At 37.8% G+C, this 26,400-nt stretch overlaps 1 protein-coding gene across 1 annotated transcript; it reads left to right on the top strand.

The window, feature by feature from the left end:
* Nucleotides 1-1,080: 1,080 nt before the first annotated feature.
* hmgcll1 (3-hydroxymethyl-3-methylglutaryl-CoA lyase-like 1) lies at nt 1,081-24,933 on the top strand. The gene is made up of 11 exons (XM_042502045.1): nt 1,081-1,115; nt 5,889-5,942; nt 10,240-10,548; nt 12,000-12,077; nt 12,576-12,683; nt 13,068-13,163; nt 13,357-13,505; nt 14,244-14,307; nt 14,553-14,741; nt 23,908-24,033; nt 24,829-24,933. Exons 3-11 carry the CDS (start codon nt 10,453-10,455, stop codon nt 24,931-24,933), a joined length of 1,011 nt encoding a protein of 336 aa, XP_042357979.1. The 5' UTR covers nt 1,081-1,115; nt 5,889-5,942; nt 10,240-10,452.
* Nucleotides 24,934-26,400: the final 1,467 nt, after the last annotated feature.

Genomic DNA, 26,400 nt, shown 5'->3' with positions numbered 1-26,400 from the left:
CTCCGAAATGACACAGCCCTCTGGACAGCAACCTCTCGACCACATGAAAGGGAAGCGTAACAATTGCCATACTCAGGGCAGATTAATATAGTGGCCCCTTCTCCTCTTGAGACCCCCTTGGTCAAAAACAAGCTGCGGTGAGTCATAGGTGCCTTGACATTCATCAGATCAACACTTCCAACTCTGAAACAAGCTGAAAAAAGGTCACAACCCATCGCAGTTTACTTTTCATGAGGGGTTTCTTGTGGATTATTCATCACGCTCTCAGGTTTACAGCGTATGTCACAACATATTGTTGGCTTTACCTAAACACTGTTACATAATGCCAGGATGTGGTTCCAGGTGCTGATATTAAGTTTTTTTTCTACCACAAACATGTTTATTCTCTGAACCTGATTGAGAAAACAGACCCAGCGGCTGTTAAGAGCATGTTCTTTTGTTCAGTAAATGTGATATTTTTAGTGAGGTGAGATCATTTTGGAGCTCTCAGTAGGCCAGGGCTGGCTGGCTGTCAAAAGTGGCAAATGCTTGATGATTCAGGTCTTTTTTTAAAAAAAAAAAAAAAAAAAGAAAGAAAATCTAATCTAAACCATCAGGAGCTTGGAATACGTTAACAAATACTGCAAAACAGAATCAAAAATCATAACTGGACTGAAAATCAAGTAAAAGTACAATTACTCCCATTAAAATGACCCGACACCCATCCGGGTCCATCTTCCTTACCATAACATCGAAGATTAACCTTGCACATGAAAAATTAACAAAGTGTATGGGACAGATGCCCTGACATGCCCTGCAGCGTGGTCTGGCCAATGGGCTCGTGTCCCTCATCACGTGCTGAGGACAAATGACCTCCTTTAGGTTCACTCCGGTTCGCTCGTGCTCTTCCGCTACTGTGAGCTTCCCGTTCCGTTTCAGGTGGGCAGGTATGTTGCACCATGTGTGCTATGTTGAACAAGTTGCGGCAGATTTTCGTTGCCTTTCCGAGCTTACATCGAAATTGTTTTACAGGCCGATGTTCTGGTGGCCCTGTGTGGCGTGTATGTGTGCGCGCGCGCGCGTCTCCTGTCCACGCACACAGAGAGCAGATCGCCCTTGAATGCAGATACACTGAGGTAACCTGCATTTCACAAAACAAACAGGAATAAATACCAGACACACAGCTGCTTAATATTGTGATTATTGACATCTGTATCGTGATATTTTGTGTTACAATGTTGTATTGATACACATATGGTAAGAATCAATTTTATTTTTATTATTTATTTTTATTATAGAAATTATTTATTTGCAAATATTAAAATTTTAATTGCCTTCTAGACTTTTAATATCAGTTGCTTTCAGTATACCAGATACATGTGGCTGCAGTAAAAATGATGCAAGTAAAATGAGCACGCCGAAAACTTTATCTTATTAGATAAAACAGATGTTGACAAAGTTTATTTTAAATTGCAGTATATCTTATAATAATGCTCAGCATATTGCAATATATGTAAAATTGCAATAATATCATATTGTGACAATATTGTAGCAGGAAGTCTCTGGTGATGCCACCCCCTTGTAGAAGTACAGTTTAAAAATGGTACATGAAAATTACTTTCCTAAAAAAAAAAAAACTACCTTTATTCATGTGCGTTACTTGTTGCGACCCCCTGTCAAAAGAAGTATTAGTGCTGGAGGTGTCCCAGAGATGTCCGTCCAGATTAAATGACAGGGGCTGCTATATTTTTAAGTCTGTTTTCTCTTTTCAATAACGCCCACAATAAAAGTCCACTTTTATTGGAGTGAAGCCTCAGTCATCCATGTCAAATAGTCTATAAACTTCTAAAATGCAGCATAACTCAAGATAATTAGCAACAGTTTCTGAGTATGTGAAGGCATGCAACAAAAATAGTTCAGAAATATTGTCAGTCTTTAACCCTTAATGAAGAGCAAAAATTCCCCTTTTTTTTAAAGGCGTATTTTTCTATGCCAATGGCTCCTAAAGCTCTTTAAGGTTTCTGCGTTTTGTAAAACACTTCCCATCTGAGTGTTCTGAGTGAGAACATTTTAAAATGAAAATCAAATGTGGTCCATAAAAAAAATGTTGTATTTATTTTACGCAAACATGCTTGTAAACTGTGAAACCAAACATTTGTTCAATTTTGATGGAGTTTTGTATTGTAAAGGCACACTTGTCCTTAAATGTTGTGACTTTGACTGTCATTAATGGGCTTAATTTATGGTGCAGTTGGCTCTAATGCAGGCAGGTTAGATGACAGACATGATGCTTATTTTTGTCACATTTTGGTCACTCTCATAAAAGTACAAACCATAATAGTTATTGTTCACTTTGGTTTAATAATCCTGTGTTTCGTCGATTTTAGCCTCCGAGGTCTTTTTCTTTCTGAGACTCAAAGTTTATTTTCAAAGTGTCACCTTGCAGTCCATCCACAAGGCAAGTGAAATTGTATCTAATAAAAATGTTGTGCAGTTTACCTAATTCATCTCCCCACATATGGTTCTCCTTATTTGTGTTCTGTGGGTGGGCTATGACTTCCATACAGCTCAATCAGTCCCTCTTGAGAAGGCAGACCATATGGGTCGCATTTTTACATGTTGTTTGGTATGACAAGGCTGCAGCAGGACTGGCTAGGAATGTGTCCCGGCAGAGGGCAACGCAGAAACCCAGTTATGTTTGCTTGTTATTCACATATGCACATTAGCTTCCCCAGCCAGAGAGGAGAGGGCTTTTGGGTTCTTGGAGTTACAACAGGCTGTTTGTGAAGTCAACTGTCACTTCCCATTACAACTAGAGGTGGCACCTGTGCTTTCAGACCTTTCTATATTTCCCAAATCTTGTATTTTTAGTCTGGATTTTACACATGCATACAATGCGTGGCTGAAATTCACCATTAAATACAGTTTAACAGTGCTTTTCCGAGATGATTTAATAAACAAGAAACATAAGCTTAAGCTTTCTGTTTAGTTTGTATAACTCTAAAATTTATTTTCAGGCAGTTGTTTTTAAAGTTGATCTCAGCTGGGCTTTCTATTGCATGCAGTATTTGTGAATATTTTCCACGAGAATCCAGAAAAACATATGTCTTTTAAGATGCTTTTGTGAGTTTGTCTCAGTAGAAATAAAAGCTTCTGACGTGATATGCTAACAATGTCTGCTCTCCTCTTTTTGCACAGGTTAGTTATGTCCTCCTGTTACCCATCTACCGTACAATTTATGTCAAAGAACACATAAAATTAAAAAAAAAGTTAAAAGGAAAAATACAAACTGAAGCAGATGCACAGGATATTAACCTGTGTCTGAGGTCAAGGATGTCTCTATCCTGTACTAATCATGCTGATTTACTGTATCATCGAGCTTTCTAACCAACGTTTAAAACACTCCCAAAAATAAGGTACATCAGAAGAATCTGGGCACAATTATGAACTAAGGGAACAAAGAGAGAACAAAAACAAGACATAAAAAGCTAAATTCACCCCATGAAGGTTAAATCTTTCTATTAAAACCCGCTGCTCTGTTTTCAACAGTGAAAATACCCCCCACACCCCAAAAAAAGATCCCATTTTAGGCCAAGTCTTTAAATTTAAGGCACTGAGTCTGAGTTAATCTTCATCCCATAGCAGACAACTAATTTTTCTTATAATAATTGCACATTATGTCCAAACATGATTAAGAAAGAGTGTTTAACCAGATATTTGGCATTATCTGATGGTTAGTTTTCAAGTTTTTTTCTGTCTCAATTGCACATTACACTGCATGGAGCGTCAAGAGACACAACAGGAAGGAGGACAAAGAGATTTTCCTGTGTCCTCCGCTGTGTTTTGTGTTGTCAGGCATACTTATACACAACCCCAGTAATGAGTCCTGATACCCAGAAATCCATATTTTAGCATCTTCCCTTAGAGCACCAAGTATCAAAACTGTGAAGTGGCGAAAGCAACCATAAATGTCTGGTCAGATTCAAACTCTCATTGACTTCTAGATTGCAATATGTATATAATGGGATATGTTTGTTTACGCGATGTGTGAGATTTTAAAGGCGTGTAGACATGGCCATATATGGCAGATTACTCACCCTGCTGCTAATTGGATTCAGTGCAGCTGCAGCATTGTTAAAAACACCTGTGTGTAGTATTGTACAGCAAACCCGAAGAAGCCATGGGTGAGATGCATTGTTTGCAACGTTTCAAATGAAGACTAAATAAAAAGTAATGCACCAAGTAATAACGACTGACAGTGCTGTGCACGGGGTATGCGCTTTTGAATGAGTTCTTGTTGACTTCTTTTTTGGATCTTTAGTTGCTGATTTAAGTCACAATTTTGGCAATTTGTCACTATTTTATTCAGGCAAATTGTATGGCTACTTATGCATGCTACTTGTGTTTGTAAGCACACTTGCCAGAGCAAGTGAAAGTAAGAGCCAACCCTTTGTTTGGTGTTTTTTTTTGTTTTTTGTTTTACTCTTGTCTGACTATATTGTGTTTTTTTTTCTGGCCCTGTATTCCTTGGATGCCTGCTGCTTACGGTCTGGCACCTGATAACTAACTTTTGATAAAGCCACAGATCTCACCTAAGCTCTGAAGGGTTACACGCCCATAAACATCCCGATCACAGACAGTTAGAAAAAAATATTAAAATTCAGGCAGAGGGCAGATTATCTGCAGATAAATACACTGACATGCACTTCTAGTGGGTCATAAATGATGATTGAGAGGGATTACTTCTGATGAGTCTGCATTTATTTTATTTTATTTTTTGCTCAAGGTCTTTTTATTAGCATTTAAAGTCCTACAAATACAGTTTATTACAGATGTAATTGGGAAAAAAACAGACAATTACCAATACATATAAACAAATTTGTTGTGGCAATAATAGGTGAGACACAAACAAAAGATATTTACAGAATTCAACAGTCAGAAATAGAAATAATAATGTAATTTTTAAAAATGAGTAGAAAATTACCAAAAAGGGTGTAAGCTATAATAAGAGGTCAGTATTACAAGACTGCAGTATAAGTAGTGTCTATTTTTTTCTATGTAGGTTAAAAAAAAGGTTGCCATACAGCAAGATTACATTTCTTTTTTAGAAAAACAGTGCATAGTATATGTAATAAAACTTTTTTTTTCTTTAAAAAAAAGGGTTTTGTGGAAAAAATGTGTTGGTATCAGTACAAAAGCTAAGGTATCGTACTGACACTAAGTATTAAAGATTCTTACAATACTCAGCTCTAAAGACCAAGATATCTGACTTTTCAAGGTTGATTTTTATCTGTCCTGTCATCGTCTCACCCCACCATCCAAATAATGAACAAAACATGCTACTCCGCCAATTTAGAAAGCAAATAGAGATGTCAACAGCTACCGCTTAACCCAGTTCATGTCTAGTCTGGCTGCTGTAGATTCTGCTGTGAAATTCAATTTCTCCCACCAAGGAGATGGATACACTGAAGGAAATCTCTACACTTTATGATCCAGTCGGAGGAGCAATTCAGCCGTGAAGTCCTCTGTGGAACAATATAAAAATCTGCACAATAAATATCTGGCTGCTTAGAAACATCCGCTTAAGCGTATCTTTGACACAGTGGTATTTACTAGAGCCTTTGTGAAGAAAAAAACATGTCAGAATGAATGAATGAACAGGATTTAAGTTTTTTTCTCACACTCCCAAATAAATTTAGATCACTGTTAATCATTTTGAACAGGCCTGTGCTACAGCATTACTTTAGGCTGCGTGTACAGAGTCAGAAATTTTACACATGGATGCTCAGCACTCATGATCGTGTGTGGACACTACACACAGGTCAGTGGCTTTTGTGACTGAAAGCCGCAGGGCGCTCTGTGGTGTGATTACTGTGAGGATAATCTTTAACACACATGCTGTCTCTAAGGGGAGCTGTGGAAAGTTGGCTCTGAGCGTCCTGCCTTCCTGAAGAAACTGTAAGGTAGGCTGCTATTTTTATCAAGGCTTTACATTTTATTTTTAAAAAAGTGTTTGTGCTCTTTTTTTCTTGGTACACAGTGGAAATGAGATGGGGGTGGTGATGGCTTTCCCTCCACGAGTGCAAGATTATTTATATAAGTGCATTCTTTGCCCTTTTTTTGTCTTAAACATGATTCAGTTTCAAATACACACCATCAAGTGGGCTTTTTTTTGTAGGACTGGGTGTAATTATCCTAACTATATATCCCAAAAACCCTTCCATCTCATCTATGTATGAAGGACTGTCATCATGATTATTGCTTTCAGAGTGATGATCATGTGCGATCCGCTCAGCGTCAGGACTCTCATGTTGTTACAGTTCAGTTAGATCCATGATGTAGAAATTGAAGACGGATGGAGGATGAAAATTGATTTAATCTGGTTCCTGTTTTCTTTCTCCCACTTTGTTTTCAGTATATATCTGAGAGCTTAAAACCTCTTTCATGCCCTGCCGAAACCTGCACTCTATAAAGTACTGTTTTTCACATCTGTTTCTTTCTTAGCATAAAAAAGAGAATAGTCTCTTTCTTTTATTCGCCACTTTTTCCAGTTCAGAAACACGTTGTGACATTTGCACTGTTTGATTTTTATTTAATATTTCGAAGCATTCATCATGCTCTCGGTCTCCAAAATCCTCATGTGTAAAATATATTGCTCTCAGGAGACAGCTTACAAACTGGTGCAGAGACATCCCTTTTCCTGTCAGGGTGGATCTGTTTGCCTAATCTACACAAACGTAAAGAGTGTTGTCCCTTTACAGAGTTTAACCTGGTGGGAAATATCTTTTAAGTTTGTGCAGTTGTTAAATTGTTAGTAGCCTGAAAATAAGACTGAATTGCAATATTGTTTCACTTCATTATTATACACTATTTTCCTCTTTAACATGTGGGCAGTGATTTCTGATGTCTGTAACTAAGGTGATTTTATAATGCTGTTGAGATACAAAAATCCTCCATTTCTTTTGATTGCCAAATGCCAAAATCCTGCATCCTGTGTACTCTTAAAAAAAAGAGGGGGAAAAAAAGGAAATTTGCAACTTCAAAAGCAAAGCAATCACTAGAAAAAATATTGGCATTGTATGTTCTGCAGACCAAAGGTCTGTTACATTTGCAGGTTATGTAGAAAATATTGTATGTTAAAATTGTATATTTCCACTCTGTGCTTGATGTGCGCTCAGGTTTAGGCACAAAAAACAACAACTAAAACACACTTGTTTATAGGGAGGGGAGTCATGTTTTTGCTTACAAGGGGCACAAAGCAGCACTTTCTCTGTAAAAAGCAATTACTTTTCATGCCAGTTTTCTGGCAGATATGCAACAATGTCCTAGTGAAAACGAACTGCTTTTTCAGGCTTTATCCCCACAGGAAAACAATAACAGGTCACTTAAAAACACCCATGTTTGGTGCCTTAAAAGCAGCTGAAAACACAGCGATAACTCGCTAAATCAGTACCAGTTTTGTTGTTTGTGGGTCTTGCGCAGCTTGGCAGGTGTCTCCCCTCCATGATGAAAAAGTCAGCTCCTACACTAATTTACTTCAGAATTGTTGGCATGATATATATTAAATGTGCAAACGTAACATATTTGTAGTTTGTGCATATACGTAGCATACAATGCTAACATTTTATTCTAGTGACTGGGCTGAAAGCACAACAAGTCACAGTTGATTTTGTAAGTAAGATTAAGTTGAGTATTTTTGACAATTTGTGTTATTCTTGTACTATATAAATGTGTTATATATTATAATCAATGTTTTATGTATCGGTGTTGGCTTGAAACCACACCCAACTTTTCTGTTATCTTACAAAAAAAACCCATTTTTTTACTTTTCTTACAGATGTCATTTGACCTGTATATTTTTTTTTTTTGTAAAATGTCAAATCTTTCTCTACTTACAGACCATCTTAGACTTTAAAGCCTTCACTCACCTGCATTACATTGACTCCTAAAAGCAGAAAAGCCCCTCAAGGCCAGTTCTTTAAAGTGACCTTCTGCAGCTGGTATTTGTCAAGATAAACCGTAGCTGCCGAGTCTCCTTGAAAGAAGAAATGTTAAAAGGCCAGTTAGGGTTAATTGGTTGATGCAGTTATCATCGTTTGAAAAAAAGCCATCGAGAACGCAGCTTTTCCATGAAAAGTCTTATTTTTTTTGTCAATAGACTGCAAACACAATTAATGCATTACTTTTATTATGGTGATAATGAGAACAAACAGGAGTAGTTTCATTGTATTTAGTTCCAAAACATATTCATTTAAAAGGGGGCAGGGAGCTGAGTAGCAGAGTTATTCATGATTTGCACTTAGTGCTTCTGCAAAATGCAGTTTCGTTATTTATTGACTTTGACCATCTAAAGCACAGATTTACAGACATCTGGAAAAAAATTAATGCTAAGAAACCACCAAAACCAAGAAATTATTTCAAAATGATCGAATAATTATTTCAGGAAAATACTTCAACACAAAATTCCTTTCATTCATTTTTTGGCAGAAATAATAATGTGCACTGATTTGGTTTGATGTAAAAAGCTAAATAACATTTGTTAATAGTTAAACATTTGATTTAAAGGCAGCATACTTTAAAATTCAACCATAAATGTCTACTGCTCTGTTTTCCTGTAGCTAAGAGGACCATGAATAAGTGATTAGAGGCAATACAATTTCTTTTAGGGGGTGGCAACTGATAGACATCAACCTTGAAGTCTGCTACAAAAAAGGCTTTTTTAGGGCTGATCATATGAGTCGCCCTCCTCCCCTGAGAGGGAGGCAGAGGTCTCTCATCACAGAGCAGTTTAGCGTGGTGAGATGGTTGAATGCTAGGACTTCATTAAGCCCCTCTATTGTTAACATCTGGGTTCAGAAGAATGGCTCTTTCTCTGGTAAATGTTGCCCTGGCTTAACAAGGGATTTTATTACACCATGCAGTTGACATTGGCAGCAGTGGCACGTCTGGCAATGGAAAGCCTTCAACTGTTCAGGTCACAGGAGATCAATCAAAGCAGGCTGTTTCCCCGAAGCCTTCCCATTCTCACTCAAACAGGGAGTTGAATGTGCATCTAATCTTGCTGTTGAATCAAGATATAAAACATCAGCTGGAGGATTTTTTAGCAGGTACTAGTTTACCGTTTGAAACGTGGGGCGACATCACTTTTCTTGTGGTGCTTTCAGGCACAATTCACAAGTATTTAAACCTTTAAACCCTGAGCAAATTGGTGCGATTTCTTTCAAAAACATGGTAAAAAGGCAATTAGCAACTAGGAAAGAAATGTTCCACAAACTGCATGATTCATATTTATTTAGTATTTATAATTATTAAAATGACATATTTAAATTTAGGTTACACAGGGTTCCCATGGTTATGAGAAACCCAGACAAGTCATGGAATTTCACAGTCACATTTCCCAGGCCTGGAAAAGTCGTGAAATTTTATGTGTAATGAAATTGTTACAGTAATGTCCGGTGGAGAACCCTCCATGTGATATAACATAACAGCAAATTTATTTTCTTAATCTGACAATCTAATGTAGCTCTAATGTCAATGCTTGACAAAGTTTTGTTACCATCATGTATGTTTCTTCATTTTCTCCTTGCATTCTGCCTCTCCCTTCATTTGTACCTGCTTGCTGAAATTATGTGTTAAGAGTTTGAAGCTATTGGTTGAAAAAGTTGGGCAAGTGGGGCAAGAAGAAATTATTATGGGCCCTTCAAAAGTCATAAAAACGTTTGAAATTGTATCAGTTAAAATGTGTGGGAACTCTGGTTACGAAAATCTGATTTTTTTTTCTTTTTTTCTTTGCAATATTTTTTTCTTTTTTTCCGTGTGTTTGTGTGTTTTTAAACTAATTTTCAGGTCATTTTCTTTTTTCTTTTTTTTAAACTTATTTCATATCTCCTTTCATTGCACATTGCCTGCATCCAACACTTTTGAAAGAAATCAGGCCAATTAGCTCACTTTTTAAAAGGTTAAAATGTTTCCACAGCAAAGAAACTTTTTTAGCCTGTTTATACATCTGATTTAAACTTGCACAAACTCCTGTCTTTCCTTATTTCATGTTTCTTTCCTACCCTGCACCTGCATTCCCCTTTTTTGGATGCACATATAATTTTATCGTTCGTCAAAATGCTTCCACAAGAATTCCCCATCCTAAGTGCAGCACTAATCCCCCATATCGCTCCATTTCCCACTTTGCTTCACACCATTTCCTCTCTTTAAGTCTGCATCCCTCCCCCTCATCCCTCTCTGTTTTTATCCCCTCCCTGCAAGGGATGTGGTTTCCATGGCAACTGCTGAATCATCCTCTACCGTCTGCAGCCTCCCTCTAATTCCATCTCCTCGTGCAGCCAAGCCCTCCGTCATCCAGGCCCTGCATTAGCATACTTACATGATGCTTCAGTATCCTATATGAGTTGCAGCGGTCTGTGCAGGTTTGTCTCGGAGGACAGAGGGCTGCAGCACGGCTGACAAGCAGCTTTTCGGATGGGTAACGTACCCACTACAGTGAAGCACTGCCTGAGCTATGAGCAACTCATCCAGGACTACCCATGGCTGAAACGCTGGCTGCTGGAGGAAAAGGTGGGCGTTGTTTTTCTTGTTTCTAATCTGCTGCACATGCTCTGCCACATGACTCTATCAGAGAGGAGAGGGTGCACAGCAGCCACTGATGACAGCGCTGATGCTGCTTATGTAATTGTCCTCTCTGCTGCACGATTTTAGATATTATTCTTTTCTAATAGTGCATCAGTCTAAATAAGACTGGAAAATTGTTACTATCTTTTTGAAGTAACTGTATATGACAAAAAATGTGTCTCTTCCCTCTGTGTTATGTAACTCTATCAGGTTGCCTCAACAGAAATATTTGAAAGAATATTTGAAAACTGCAACTGCCCACAGTGGTTGTTTACATTTGAATGCTCACTGATTACATAAAAACAGTGAGAGTGTTAGCGAGCTAACTAGAAGAGTAAATGTACTTTTAACAGCCGTTACAGAAAGCTTAGCGATTTGCTAACGGCTTAGTACAAAAACCTGCTGACCTGTGTTGGAAAGCTGGTAAAGATAGTTTATGGCAAGCTAAAGACATGGATATTTTTCCTCTCAGAAGCTGGTGGACGTAAAAATGGAGGCAAGTTATGACAAAAGAAAATCTGTTTTCATGTTTCTGGATGTGAAGGAGCGTCCTGACTCCTGTTTGCTAACACATTAGCCCGGCAAGAAACTCCATTGAAATGATAATTCAATTAGCTACCTGCTGTTTTTGTTGGCTTGTTTTGTTCGTCTGCTCCCCCCAAATCATTTAAATAATGTTACATTAGCAATTGGTCAGTTTGTATTTTTCTGTTCATTTTTTATTCAAATTTCCTCTGTCAACCTATTAAACAAATTACTATTACTATTACTATTTGAAAAACGTATTAATTGTTAGCACTTTAATCGCAACAATTTGTCACACTTAGTTATTACTTAGGCCTATTTATTGTTTTTATTTCATGTATTTTAACCCACGGCAGAGGAAGTTTTTAATGTCTTTGACGTTTTTATGTGTATAACGGTCTGTGAAGTTTAGAAGTTTTTTAATGTAGTCGGGGATGCATTTCCGTGGGAGTGCACAATAAAGATATCTTTTTTTAAAAAAAAAAAGTTAGCTAAACTCATTTAAATTAATAATATTTAATCTTGGTTTTATACTTAACACAACAAGGACTTTCCTCTAGAATTACAAGGTTCAGACCAGAAAAATACCCTGATCCTCTGCATATCCCCTGTGGTTTGTGTAGAGTTACCCTCACCTTCTTCCCCAGTGTTTTCACTATGAAACACATCCTGAGTTTGCATCCTAATGTCATGACAGGCTTATGTTTTGGTTCGTGGGTTTCACCTGGCTTTGAGTTTGTGTGTTGTTCATTTTAGAAATAACATGTCCTGGAGCACCCCACACCAAAAGGATGACTGACTGACTGTGTTCAGTGGACTGTCATGTGTCGCCTAACGTCTTCTTACTCTGTGTCTCTTTGACATTTCTCCAGACCATCACAGGACACGAGTACCCAGACTTTGTTAAAATAGTTGAAGTTGGGCCGAGAGATGGACTTCAAAATGAAAAGGTATGCACTTGTCATTTCAGTCACGGATCTCATTTATATTTATAAATACACACTCTTGTTTTGTACATGAGCACCCCGGGAATCCCCCATTTTTCATACGGAAAACAATCCATAACATATGGGTTGTGTGCTATAATTGCCAGGAGCATGTGTTTCACATTTTCTTTGAAATTGAATAGGAAAGATGACACGGCTTCTGGCTTGGTTTACTCTGCTTAGCATGTCACTGCTTTATCATTTCCTCATTGCATGCCTGTAGTTTTACAGATTGCACTGGATGCAGGGATAATTTTATTTACCACAATGTGTTATTACGAGAAATATTGAGAGATCTTTATATATTTAGCAAGTGCATGATTCAGCATGTGAATGAAGATCAAGATGTGATTGGCAGGCAGTGTAACAAAAAAAAAAAGTGCCGTATATCTGCTTGTTGTACCTCACATCTTGAGTGGAATCAAATCCAGAAAGAGCAGTTTCAGTTTCCTTGTTCCCCAGGAAATTGTTCCGACAGGGGTGAAAATCCAGCTGATAGACATGCTCTCAGGAACAGGCCTGCCTGTGATCGAGGCCACCAGCTTTGTGTCTTCAAAGTGGGTACCACAGGTAATAACTCTTCTTTGTGCACAGCAACAGAGTGCTGAGTGATTTATTAGGCCTCTCTTTCTTGTCTGCATAACTACTGAGGAAAATGTGCTCCTCTAGAATACTTGTTGGACCCACAGATGTTTTTGGAAAAAGTATTCTTCATATAGTCACCTTCTCACTCGCTGCCATAACTTGTACCACTATTCACATCCTAAAAAAGAGCAAACCTGAACATGTCCCATTTTATTTATACTGAGAAATGTGAGATGAAAAAGTAATTCTGTCCTTTACGGTATGTGTGCTGCCTACGAGCATGTGAAAACATTTGTGCAGGATGATGTATTCTCAGATGGTGTTAAAGGTTTATTTTTCTACATCATTTGTTTTCTACCCTTCATTTAGATGGCAGACCACACTGATGTACTCAGAGGAATCCAGAGAGCGCCTCATGTTCGGTACCCTGTTTTGACACCTAACATGCAAGGCTTCCAGGACGCTGTAAGCATTAATTTTCTATTCAGCGTGATGATCTCCGCCATAAACCATAAGTATTTACCCATGCTTGTCAATTTGAGTTAACTGTTGGCGCTACATTCTTTTTTCCCCAGATAATTCCTGCACTTACGTAAGTGTGACTCCAGCACAGTGTTCAAAACGGTTTTACAAGTTCATTTTTCTCTCCGGTTTCAAGGTTGCAGCTGGTGCTACTGAAGTGGCGGTGTTTGGGTCAGCGTCTGAAACCTTCAGTAAAAAAAATATTAACTGCTCTATTGATGAAAGCATGCTGAGGTTTGAGGAAGTCATTAACACTGCCAAACAGCACCAAATTCCAGTCCGTGGGTTAGTATTCTGGAGATTAATCTTCACTTAGCATGTGTGAAAACACAGATCTTAAGCAGGTGAAACTACTGCAGTCTCTATATGAAGGAAAAAACACAATTCAGTAATGATAGCTTTTAATCAAACTTCCAGATGTTCACCAAGTTATATCTATGCACAAGTTAACCACAAGTCCAGATGGCAATTGGAGCAAAATCAATCAGGATAAGTTGCTGAATAAAAGTCAGTTGTTTTGCATGTTTTCTTGGATTATATGAACCTCTCAGTCCATAAAAGATAAACACAGCAAAACAACATGGATTAGTGTAAATACTGTCACTTTCCAACTGCCAAATACTGTTTAATAGTTAACAAATCAATCAGCAAAGCAAGATCTGGATCACAACCAAATTCTAATCACCGATCTGTCAGCGAAATCTCATGCAAATCTTTTTGCCTCACGCACTGACAAATGAACAGCCAAAAACATCAAAATCAATAGCAGTGTTCTTATCTTAAATAAATTGATTTAACAACAGGCAGCGGCAAAACAATGTTGATTTTTGTCCCAGTGAATGTGTCCTACATGTAATCCTGTTATCAAAAATACAGAAACCACAATACTAAAGTATTCAGCAGCTTGAAGTTCTCCACATTAAAGTGAACTGCTGCTACATCCACATCAGTTTAGTTTTTTTATTAATTGAATGCTTAATGCATAGACTCAATGAAATTCTCAGAAATGTTTTGCTCTGTCAGGTATGTTTCCTGTGCCCTTGGATGCCCTCAGGAGGGACACATTGAACCTTTCAAAGTTGCTGAGGTGCGTTAAATCTTTTACATTTTTTGTATACTTTCATGTTCACAGAAACATTCAATGGAGAGAATATTGATTAATAGTTGTTTTATAATGTTATCATATGACATTGACAGAGCATGTTAGTAATCATTGACAAAATGCAGGTTTTGTAGACATATATTCTGGAAGATCATAGTTGTTAAGATTACGTCTCCTGCATGATTCCCTGTAAATGAGAGTATTTTACCGTATTTTTTACTTTTCTTTAGGTGGCAAAGAGGTTATATAAATTGGGCTGCTATGAGATTTCCTTGGGGGACACTATCGGTGTTGGTACTCCAGGTTCCATGTTTAAGATGCTGCAGAATGTGATGAAGGAGGTGCCCACCAGCGCTCTTGCAGTTCACTGCCATGACACTTACGGTCAAGCTCTGCCCAACATCCTTACTGCACTTCAGGTAAGAAGTCACAATGTGTAGTATGAAGGGTAATCTCAAAACTAGTACGGCTGACTATAAAGATTTTTTATGTTATGATCAATAATATTGCTATAATTATTATTACCAATGGCAGGAGAGGTAGTGTGCTAGATATTATTGTCAAAGCTGACTAATTGATTGATTTCTTATAAGACACCAAAATTGCAGTTGCGGCAGAATAATAATTTATTACATTATACATTACAATATACATTATTGTTTGACAAGAAAAATAAGACATTAGCCAAACCATGTATCCAAAGATATTTTGCAAAGCTGCATCAACTTATTTATCTTTGACCATCTATACTGTCATAGGTGTGTAGTTAAGGGGTTTAGTATGAAGAGGGTGATTGCACAAGTGTATATGAACAAGCATTTGACAAAAATTAAGACATTTACGTCATATATTGATTCGGAAAAGACACAAATTGGTGCATAAAAAATACCTGGATTCAGGAAATTAAGTGTTAGATGCTCAAAATGTACTTGCAGAGGACCCCAAAACCACCTAATTTCATATGTGTTCCACTCAAAAAAAAACTTATACACTTGGATGACTGTAAAAACTAAGATAATGTACATCTAAAATTCATGTTAAACTTAAAGGATACACCTCCTGAATAATCTCATTTATAAGAGGGCCCTTGGACACAAAAGACATAAACATTAAAAATGGTAGCAAAATAGAAAAACAAGGGTAGACGTATTAACCTAGAAAATTAATAATAACAATACACATACACACACACCCACAAACACACACACACACACACACACACACACACACACACACACACGCGCGTGCACATGACTCAACCCCAAACCCAGATTTTTTAACAAGCTATCCGTCCTTCTAAAATACATTGGGGTAAAGGTTTATAAGGTGCTGCTCTCTGGCAAGATTGTGCTCCCCTACTCTGGGCAAGAATCACTCAAGGCACCTGGCATTTCTTGACGTGCCTAAAATAAACGGGAAGGGCTCCAAAACTGCGTCAAAAGTTGGGAGGAGGGACCTGTGAATTCTGGGAAATCCAGAGGAAGGAGCTTGAAAATTCTCAAAACCTGGCAGACATCAAAAATACGTCTTTGAAAGCAGAGTGAGGGAGAGACCTGACATCTCAGCAAATTTACTGAAGTATCTCTGAAAAAGGAAAAATTCTCAGATCTCTGAAAGGAAAGGGAGTCATATGCTTTGATAATGCTGGGGGGACGAGCATTGATCACTCTTCCTCTTTGTACAGAAAAGTACTTTAAAAAAAAAACATCCTGAACTTTGTGTGAGGGGTATGAAAAGTGCCAGTATTTTTTTCTTGCAGAGGTCTCTGGAGGGCTTAGAAATACTGGCATAGTTAGAAGTGGAGGCCCATTTACCTCAGAGTTCTCTGAACTATCACAAGACAGCGATGCATCATCCTCTTGATCCGCACATCCTCTTATGTTGAATTGTTTGACAGCTTTACTTTCTGCAGTGGCTTGGGGAGGATTTTCTGGGCACCTTCTCCTCCACATGCACATCTTTCTCCTTATGATGAATATGAACACTCTTGTGGAGAACCGCAGGCCGATTATGGATAAATGCCCAGCCTTTGCATAAATCAGTGTTCTCACTCATGATGACATGAAGAGGAGCAGCCAGATGTGGAAGCAAAGTTGAGGTGGTGATTCTCGTTCCAGGACATCTTTCAACTTCCTTAAGTGACTGCCAACATTGTAGACATCACAAGTCTTTTCTGAGGCTTTAAATCATTATTCCTGCTGGGGATAATCGTATGTTAGGCTGCTCCCAATCCATCTCTTTAGACAATTTTCATGGCAGAAATTACAGTGCATTCAAAGACAGCATATTTTGTTCATTGTAACAAAGAGCAAAAGATATGTAGTATTTATTTTGTGGTTGTTTGAAATCATTTTAAACTGAAGTACTTTAGAGCTTCCACATACAAGTGTATACTTAATATAAATCTCAGATATGCAGTCGACTTTCTCATCTTAACAACTTATCAACTCTGTCCAAAATTAATTGTAACTACCACACAAGGTCTATGTAGAAAATCTTGGTATCATAATAAAGGTAACACTTGGCAGATTTACTTTCAAGGCGTAAGCATCAGTATAGATGTCACTGGATCAGAGTAAATTCAGAAATGAGAGAAAATCAATTAACGATTTGATCTCAGCCTACAAAACTCAGCACTGTCAGAGTTGATATTCTTCTGGAATTATGCAGCTCAAAACCTCAAGCAAACCATATCATGTCATGTGAACAGTACGTGTGCATAGACAGTTGCTAATAAAGTGAAAAGCAGAGCAAAGTTATACCCCCCCCCCCTACGGAGAGTTGAGATGTCTTTCTACTTTTTTAAACTAGTATGTCACTTTTGACATCATGGACAGGCTGGAAAACAGCTTGGTAAACAGTAGAGAACAGCAAGGAGGCCAGTGATTATGGTGGTTATTTACTTTTATATATTGGACTTAACCAGTCTCTCTTTCAAACTTTGTACAGACTAATTTAGAACAATGGTTGAGTGCTGCTTGGGCATGTCATTGCATCTCGCAGGTAAAGGGGCTAAAATTAGTACAACTCAAGTGTTGTATTCCCATCACTGTTGATTGTTGCCAGAGCTGATATACCTGTGACTACTGCAGAGTCATATGGTATAAATGCAGGTTGTAACCTCTCCCATTACATCCAAAACACAGATGTACGTTTTTCTTTTTGTTGTTGTTGTTTCTATGTTTTTGTGTATTTGGAAATGGCCTTTAGAAAGATTAAATCATGTAAAGATGGAATTTTGAAATTGGCCACTTTAATCACATTTGTGTAAATGTCAAATTCATTTAATTTACGGGCCACTGCAGGTATTAATTCTACCTAAAAACAACAATTTTTGACTTTGTTATGAGAAATCACTTCATTTTGGAAAATCAGTCAGACCTCCATACATGTTCCTATTTACAGGAAACCATAATAACTGGATGGAATGGCCCTTTAATTATGATAATGAGAGTTTGAGGTGTAAAACGACGTGTGGCTGTCCAAATGTTGAAAAACTGACTGTAAACCTGAATCTGCCCTGAGCTTTAATGACAATGTGTCAGTTTCCGACATTATGAATGTATCCTCTGTTTTGGAGAGTATTGAGGAGGCACATAACAAATGTGTAGGTTACAATGGGACACACAGAAAAGCAGGAGCCATCAGTCAACAAGGAAGAGGGGCATTAAGAAACATGATCTAAGCCTCCCTCCTCAAAGCAAGATGATTCACAAACTGCCCACTGAAAAAAATCCCAGAATCTTAATGAACATAAGATATTTCCAATGGGCCCTCCCATCACAGTGGACATGAATTGTAGTGGGAAAAAATAACTTAATGGACTATCACAGTAATAAACTCTGTTTCTACGCAGCTCACCAAAAAAAAAAAAATTAGGTTGTAAATCCCTGTGGAAGAGGTCTCATCGGGGTGTTTTCACCGCTTTGCCCGTAGTGTAAAACCGACATAAATCCGGACATAAAACAGGTAACGCGGATATGGCTGTATCAGTTCTCTGGAGCACATTGTCATTGCCGGGGAGGAAGCTCATTGGGGGCTGGGTGGGTCAACAGATGTGAGGGGGTCAGCACAAAGGCTCAGCTATTCAGTGTCTGTTGGACAAAGCAACTGAGAGCTAGGTGGATAGAAGGGCCCTGGGGGGCTCCTAACTCATCTGTCGCTCGGCTGTTGAACTCTGACAATGCTGTGCTTAAAGACCAGTGGAAAATGATCCTTTCATTCGCTCGCTGCAGAGCACGTGATGAATGGCGCTGCAGCTGCAGGCCCAACTCTAGAAGCTTTTGATAGCACTTATAAAAATCTACTATGCAGGATAATATTATGCTTTGTGACTATTAATTTGGTTAAATTCGTGTGTAATTATTGTGGTAACGTTATTCATTTAAAGTGTCACCAAAGAATTAGAAAAACTAAGTTTTAAAATCTGGAAAGTAGTGGAAGTAGTAGGCTACAAGTTTCTATTGCGTTCTTGTCTACTAAATACTACCCTATATACTATAAAAATGACTACTGCTCATGTGGCATATATAAATGAATAGATAATGATAATGTAATGAACATTTTAATATGGACCTCCTGTGGATGGCTGCAGGTCAGTGTTGACATGATTCTGTTTGAATAGATCTCAATAAGAACCATCATAGCCAGAGTATTCATTGTTTTTGCAGCAGATAAACTTCTGTCTTCCCCGTTGGCATTAAGTCATCACCTTATGTGCAGAGCAAACATAGTAATTTGCCAGAATTACAACTGTATTTTCCTGTAATGGCTGCAGGAGATTGCTTTTTGCACAATCCAGTATAATCAATATCAATCCAAAAAAAAAAAAAACAAACATAATAGCTCGAGCATTCATTCTTTTTGTCATCAAGATGTACGCCTGTGTTGGCATCATTGCGCTATGTCACCTGCAGTGCAAAGACACGTAGTGGCGCCAGAGGAATGAATGATGAATCTGTCACGACTAAGCACTTTGCTCCTAAAAATGAACAGAATTTAAAAACGTAAATATGTACGAAGTTAAAATCACGCATGTAGTGTTAAATCTTCTATTTTTGCTATAAAATCTTTTATTTTTGTCCGTTTTTTTTTTTCTCGAAGGTTCAATGCTAGTCAATTAGTCAATACCTTTTAGCTTAGGTAAAGCAGATTTCAGGGACATGAAGGTACTCCAAGAATTGACATCACAATAAATTTGAAAAAAAAAAAAAAAAAACACCAGCAGAGGCACTGGTGGACTATTTCTTTTTAAAGGGTTAGCATTGTTGATGGCAACTTTGAAAAATAAATACATGGCAGTTTGGAGTACAACATATCCTCATACAACAGTTTGGACGATGTTCTACGAATTAGAGCTTCACAAATGATGTAAAGTTATGTAATTAACATAAAATCGCGGTGGTTAGGTTTAGGTAAATTAGGTAACTGTGATTTTGTTTAAGTTCTCCTGTATTTTATGACCCAACCACAACCACAGCCTTCCTCCTGACGAGACCACCCAGGACCACTTCCTTCTTTACTCCCATTAGTGCATTGGTCACGTGACCGCAACCTTCCCAAAATACATGGGTTAGGCGAGTATTACTAGTTCACGTGGGAATTTCGGTGCATTACTTTTTTTTTCAATACAACCCTCAATACAACCCTAAATAAATAAGTAAACAAAATATTATTAATATACTAATACAGTAACATCTGCAAGGACAAAAAAACACAGTAAAGCATTATAATATTTGGAAGAATAAATGTTTGATTTACTCTCATTTAGCTGCTTTTCTCTTGATTTTCTACAGTGCTATTCAGCCATGCATCATCGTGCTAAAGAAAACCTCAACAATGTCTGTGTGTAAAGTAGCAAATAGTTTTAAGTTAGCTTTGATTTTGGATGGTGGAGTGAAAAAGCACAGAGGGACGGTTAAATTCCTCTGTGGATCATATTTAGAATGATTCATCACAGCTGCCCTGTGGCCACAGAAAGTAATAGCAGCCGGGGATATTTTGCCTACCATTTGCTCACCCATAAACAAGATGGAAATGAAAGATTTTATCATAGCTTTTCATTACTGTGTGCCAGAAGTCCACACCACCAACTGGGAGAGAAATGAATTCCCCCAGCGCTGTCAGCCCTGAGTCACCTCTTTTGTTCTTGATAAAGACATTCCTCAGTCTTTGTACCTTTTCTCTTTTTTTTTTTTCTCAGGAGATCTGGGGGGGCTTTGTTACTAACCCACTCCTGGCAGGTCACACAATGACAACGTATGTACTTAGATTTCACAGGCTTGGCAAGGGAAATTATTTATTCTCACCCGCAATTTTGGTGTATTGTGTACGGCTGCAGCCGGGGAATACAGTATAACCTGTTTGTGCTCACACTTGAGCTCTCCGCCAACAACAACAACATTCATGTTCAACTATGATGGGTTCAGCAGGCTCAATAACTTTGTTTTACTAACATTCAAAGATCTTCTGAAGTGTGTTGATAACTTCAGTAAAACCTTATGTTGTACTTTGTTTTATTTATCAATGGCAGGTGTCGACATCACAAGGTTATAACTGACATTTGCTGTATGACGTATAATCTTCATTACCATCTTCATCACCATTGTGGCGTATCAGTGGCGATATGCCATTTTACAGGGGAAAAAATCCACATAGTACAGTCCAATAATAAATAATTATACACTCAGTCTATAGCTTAAATAAAAAATAAATGATTAAAACTGATTAAATCACAAAATTAAACAGATAATAAGTATGAAAAAAACAAAACAAAATTAGACAACACAATACCAGAGCAGAATATTATGGTAATTAAGACATAAATCAAACATTAAAACCAGTATTAAAAAGATGAATGTATACATGCATCATGTGATATACAATCATATTATTGAAACTGTACACCACATTTCATAGTTACACTTCTCTTCACTTTATTCATTTCAGTATGAACACTAAATAATTAACACTGCTTCCACGCAGGTTGATTAGACATATTGAAAGTAAAAACAAACAGTATTAAAGTATATAAGAGTACAGTATTAATGGGTGCATCCATAGAATAAAAGAAAAAAAAGCATAAAATACCACAATGAATAACCAACATATAAGCCATAAACAAACGCTAAGGACACATGAGAAAAACTAACACACGCACACCTTCTGGTGTTTTTATTGTAAAACAAAATAGAATAGATAGACAACTCTAATATCATTAATAAACAATCTAATTTTGAAAAAAATATTTTACCACAACAAAGACTAATAAGATTAATAAAAAAAACATTAATAAGAATAGGTGCAGGTACATTCAGCATTTTCTGTTCTTAAGCCAAATAGAAGTTTTGTATTATTTATATCAGAATTGTCTGTGTAGATTTATTTTTCCATACTTTTGTAAGCTTCAACCAAATGAATTGTTGGGCAGTAGTTAAGTTGAATACGGTTTGATTTAATGAAATTATTTACCTGTTACTGAAAACACAGCTTCCACCTGAACATAAAACAAAGTTTTAAAACACCAGAAACTTAGATTAGATCGCATTTTTTCTTCCATGAAGAGGTTGATATAGAAGGTGCATGATGTGGTTATATAGTTTCAATTTGTTCTGCTCAAATAAATCACAAAGTAAAAATGTACTCATTCTTTATGCTTGTTTTCTCTATCTATGGCTTATTTATGTTTTCTTAGAAAGAGGTGATATATGTGTCAGCAGTGGATCTGTGACAGTTTCTTTCAGCTTCCCAGTTTATGTAGCAGTGGGTAAAGCATCACTGCTTCCTATGCTTCAGTGAATGCACGCTCTCTCTTTCTCTTTCTCTCTGACGCAGTTATAAAACCAGAATGGGAGCTTGTCCATCTTCAGCCTCGTCCACTCGGAGTGTAGAATGTCTACAAGCTTATCCCAAATCATGGGAGTTTGAAAATGTACTGTGTCTTTACCCAGGAATGTATTGTTTTTATATGACCACAGCTCACTGAATATGGCTTTTTTAACACTGAGTGCACATCTGGTTTCTGGGCAGTGTGAATCAAACTGAGCATTGGCAAGCTAAAGCTGCTGACCACCAATTCCTGCACGATTAGGGTCCAGAGAAACAGGGCACGCTGGTGAAGGGTCTGTTTTGTTCCTCTCGGAAACAGTATGCTGAAGACCCCTGGCCTTACACGGTTAGCAGCTGAAAACGAGAGGATTGGCATGGTAGATTACAACTCTGTGTTTATACTACAAAAAATTCTGCCTAGTACAATATCCTGCTCTGGCTTTATCCAAGGTCTGGAAATCTCGTGCGCTGCACACACCGGAGTAGATCTCCTCCTCCTTCCACCCCACCTCCTCCTCTCCCCTTGCCAACACAAACAGCAATTACGGCTAGCTCAGACGGGCCCCGAAAGAAGTAGGTTCTTGTCTGGAGGAAAAGCAACCAATTAGCAGTATTGTTCTGAAAAAGGCAATAGAGATTCTTTTAATATAGCTTGCTTGGTTTTGCTCCACGGGGTGAAAGTCCTCCGTGACCCAATGCCACTGAGAGGATCAGCGTGTTAATTTAGTCTCACTGTGGGATCCTCTGACATCTGGCTCTGCCACGGAAGCTGGAAAACATCTTTAATATTCTCATGACGATCCCAGGGACATGTGGAAAACATCCCGAGACCTTATCCGTAATGACTGAAAAACTGAACGCCTGGCTCCATCATTTTTTGGTGTGAAAACAAAGGTTACACTTGCGGTTAGGTTACAGTTTCTGTATATGTGCATTTAGAAAAATTGTAAAAAATATTGATATGACTTACATCTTTCTGTAGCACTGACGTCAAAACAAAAGCTGTAAACTATTATTTCCTAAGACATCCAACAAGTTGAGAAAAACGACTGAGAACGCATCATTAATTTTCATATGGAGGACACTTGGTGTTGTTGGCAGTAAAAAAGAAACAACATTATAGTTTCCCAGAAAATACAACAAGTATGCTGATTGTAAGCAGCCAGTGAGCCTAACATGTAACAGAGTAAATAACCTTAAAATTAATCTTTTGCAGGCACCAGAACACAGGCACTTATTAATAAAAGGTCATCTGCAAAATAATTGATGGCATTCATGATTATTTGTAGCAACAGCACATTTATGTGTTAATTCTACAATTCCTGTATTGTTGGCATAGTGTAAGAGGACACCGTCCAGCAGAGAAAAAAAAATCTTCTCAATGTGGCAAGAAAGTGAATCCCCATGGTTAAGGGCAGAGTAGTGTTGTAAAAACATGAGTAACCCAGAGAATCAGAAACATATGAAATATTTATAATGTTCCTGTCATATGAACAGGGCGGTAATTATGTGGTGCTGGTGGTTTAAGCTGACAAAGAGGATGACTAAGCCATACTGTGGGACATTCTGTGCCCACTCATCCTCAGGACATAAGCCCACAGTCTTCTAAACAGCTGTAAAACACGACCGCAGGCCTGGCAAGGCACACTGCAACGGGCAGAACAATCCCAACAGAACAAGGATCTTTGTTCCTGGATTTTTACCTGAGGTGAAGCCCATGTGGAGCCGCTGAATGTCTCTGTTGTATGTCCTTTGCAGATGGGGGTCTGTGTGGTGGACTCTGCAGTAGCTGGTCTGGGAGGTTGCCCATATGCTCAGGGTTCATCTGGCAATGTTTCAACGGAGGATGTTCTCTACATGCTCCATGGCATGGGCATCGAAACTGTAAGTATGTCGTCACCGTGCACTTGGTATTTTTTGTCTCTGTAATCCCAACAGATCGACCAAACTTTCAGAGGTCATTTACATAAACAGATCGCTCTGCAAACATGCGGCTGTGTAAATGTTTATTTTATAATATCAGTGGTTTTACACAACTTGCACAAGTCCACAGTGTTGCATGCCCTGTCTCAGGAGCAGTTTATTTTACAATCCCTACCCCTGCTGGTGGAAAATTTCCACTACACTTTTCTATCACCTGCTATGCACATTAACTTAAATGCATAAGAAACTTGCCTTTAAATTAACACTTTTTGTTTGTTTTAGCTGTTTTTTATGTTTTAAACTGTCTGACGCCACTCTATCTAGAAGAATTACCATATCTTCATACTCCAGTTAGAGTACTGAGGTCGACTGCAGTGGTTACCCCTAAACTGTGGATTGGCTTAAACATACAGATATAAACAGCTCCTTAAAACAAATTAAGTCACTGCTAACGACCCATTTTATTTTGTTGGCGTACGATTGACTTGAACCTGACTACTTATACTGGTTCAATCCTTTATTGCGCCCCATGCTTTTTGTACTGCAATTTGCTCTATTATGTTTTTTCCTCTCCTATTTCCGTTTGCTTCTGTATTTATCTGTTTTGTATTTTATGACTGCAAAGCACTGTGGTCAACTGCGGTTGTTTTAAATGTGCTCTACAAATAAAGTCTGACCAAATTAAGTTTGACTTGGGACAAAATCCCTCACAGACATTGCGTTTGAACTGATACTGCAATATGTTTTTCTTCGCAGGGTGTGAACCTTGCCAAAGTCATAGAGGCTGGTGACTTCATCTGCAATGCTTTACATCGCAAGACAAACTCCAGGGTTGCCCAGGCAATCAGCAGAACACTGTGAAGTGTTTCTGTAAAGGAATATATTTAAATATTTGATTCTGCTTTCCTCTAAAGTGCTTCCCCTGCTGTTGCTGCCTTCGGATTTATTGCCTATGCTTCTGTATTTGAAGAACATTGCTCCTTGTTTTAACCTGTCAGGATGTGTCTCATCAAAATAATCTCAGATATTGTCAGTATTTCAACAGTTCAGTTACCTTTCGATTCATTTCTACACTCTATTACTTGGAGGACAAAGTACTCAAATGACCATTATGATCAACTGAATTATTTATTTTTTGTGTGTGATATTTTGGTTTTCTAATCTTTTGCTCTGTATGGATATTTAAACAAACCATCAAGGAGAATATTTTGCTTTGATAAATATCCAGATTAATGACCTGATGAGTCATGATGACATACTGGCCTTAAAAGAATCGAATTATCAAACTCTATTTCAAAACTTTCTGGTATTTATTTGACTCAGACAAATAAATCTGGTAAAGGTCAGTGACTCCTATTACTTTGCAAAGCTCAGTGGCCTTGTAAAATAAAGTTAACAAATAAGTATGTAGTTTATTTTGGGAGCTCACTGAACTCAATTTATTTGCACCTCAGCTGTTTGATTTATATCAACAGGGCAGATAAACAGCAAAAAGAAAAAGCTTCCTGTTTTGAACATCTCTTTATGCACCTTTCTCCTCAGAAGATCTTTTCAACTTTTTGGGTCAGATACTGAAGTCTTCTTTTTAAACTTTGTTCAAGCTATCACAAAAATAACATTTTAAAAGCTGTCTCAGAAGAGTTATTGCTCTCAGGTTTGCCAAAGATCACTAAAGAAGTGCCCCTTGATCATTTGTTTGCCATTAAAAACTTTTACCAAGACATAAGCTACTGTCTAGAAGGACTGCCTGTTTGGGTTTCAAATGTAGTTTTGTCTCATCCTTTTACATCCCACTGTGAAATCTGTAAAACATAAAAAATGTAAACATTAAAATCGAATGTGGTCCTAAATTTGAATGTGATTTTATCAAAATCAAGATGGCAAATTGTGCTTGAGAATATATATATATATATATATATATATATCTATATAATGGATGTCTGTCTGCCTCATCAGGACTGATCACTAGCCCTGATTTTCTACCCAGCTTTGTCTTTAATTGCAGTCAACTTATATCCCAGTAGTGAATTAGCCTAATTAAAATGCCAGAGTGAATGGCAGCAGGACTCTGGGTGCAAACACGTACTAAAAAAACCTTGACTTTAATGAACAGATGTGGAATAGAACTGGTAAATTTGCATAAATGTATGAAAATGTGGTAATTGCCTTCCCACAATTGCCCATCTTCATCACACATGCAAACAATTACCCATTCAAGTGCAGTCACCCATGCTCAGAGATAGGGAAAAGCATTACTTGTAGACGGAAGGAGAGTCGACGGCAGCTATCCAAAAATGAGCAAGTGAATGAGTGAAATTTTGGATCTCC

This window comes from Plectropomus leopardus, chromosome 15, assembly GCF_008729295.1.
Source record: "Plectropomus leopardus isolate mb chromosome 15, YSFRI_Pleo_2.0, whole genome shotgun sequence".
Taxonomy (NCBI): Eukaryota; Metazoa; Chordata; class Actinopteri; order Perciformes; family Serranidae; genus Plectropomus; species Plectropomus leopardus.
Note: the sequence above shows the minus strand (reverse complement) of the source record. Positions and strands in the feature narration are given on the sequence as shown.

What these genes read in the sequence shown, in the direction of transcription:
- hmgcll1 (XM_042502045.1), top strand. Translation starts at nt 10,453, where the DNA reads ATGGGTAACGTACCCACTACAGTGAAGCACTGCCTGAGCTATGAGCAA. An exon ending in GCTGGCTGCTGGAGGAAAAG is followed by an intron (nt 10,549 to 11,999) that starts GTGGGCGTTGTT and finishes ACATTTCTCCAG; the next exon opens with ACCATCACAGGACACGAGTA. An exon ending in ATGGCATGGGCATCGAAACT is followed by an intron (nt 24,034 to 24,828) that starts GTAAGTATGTCG and finishes TTTTCTTCGCAG; the next exon opens with GGTGTGAACCTTGCCAAAGT.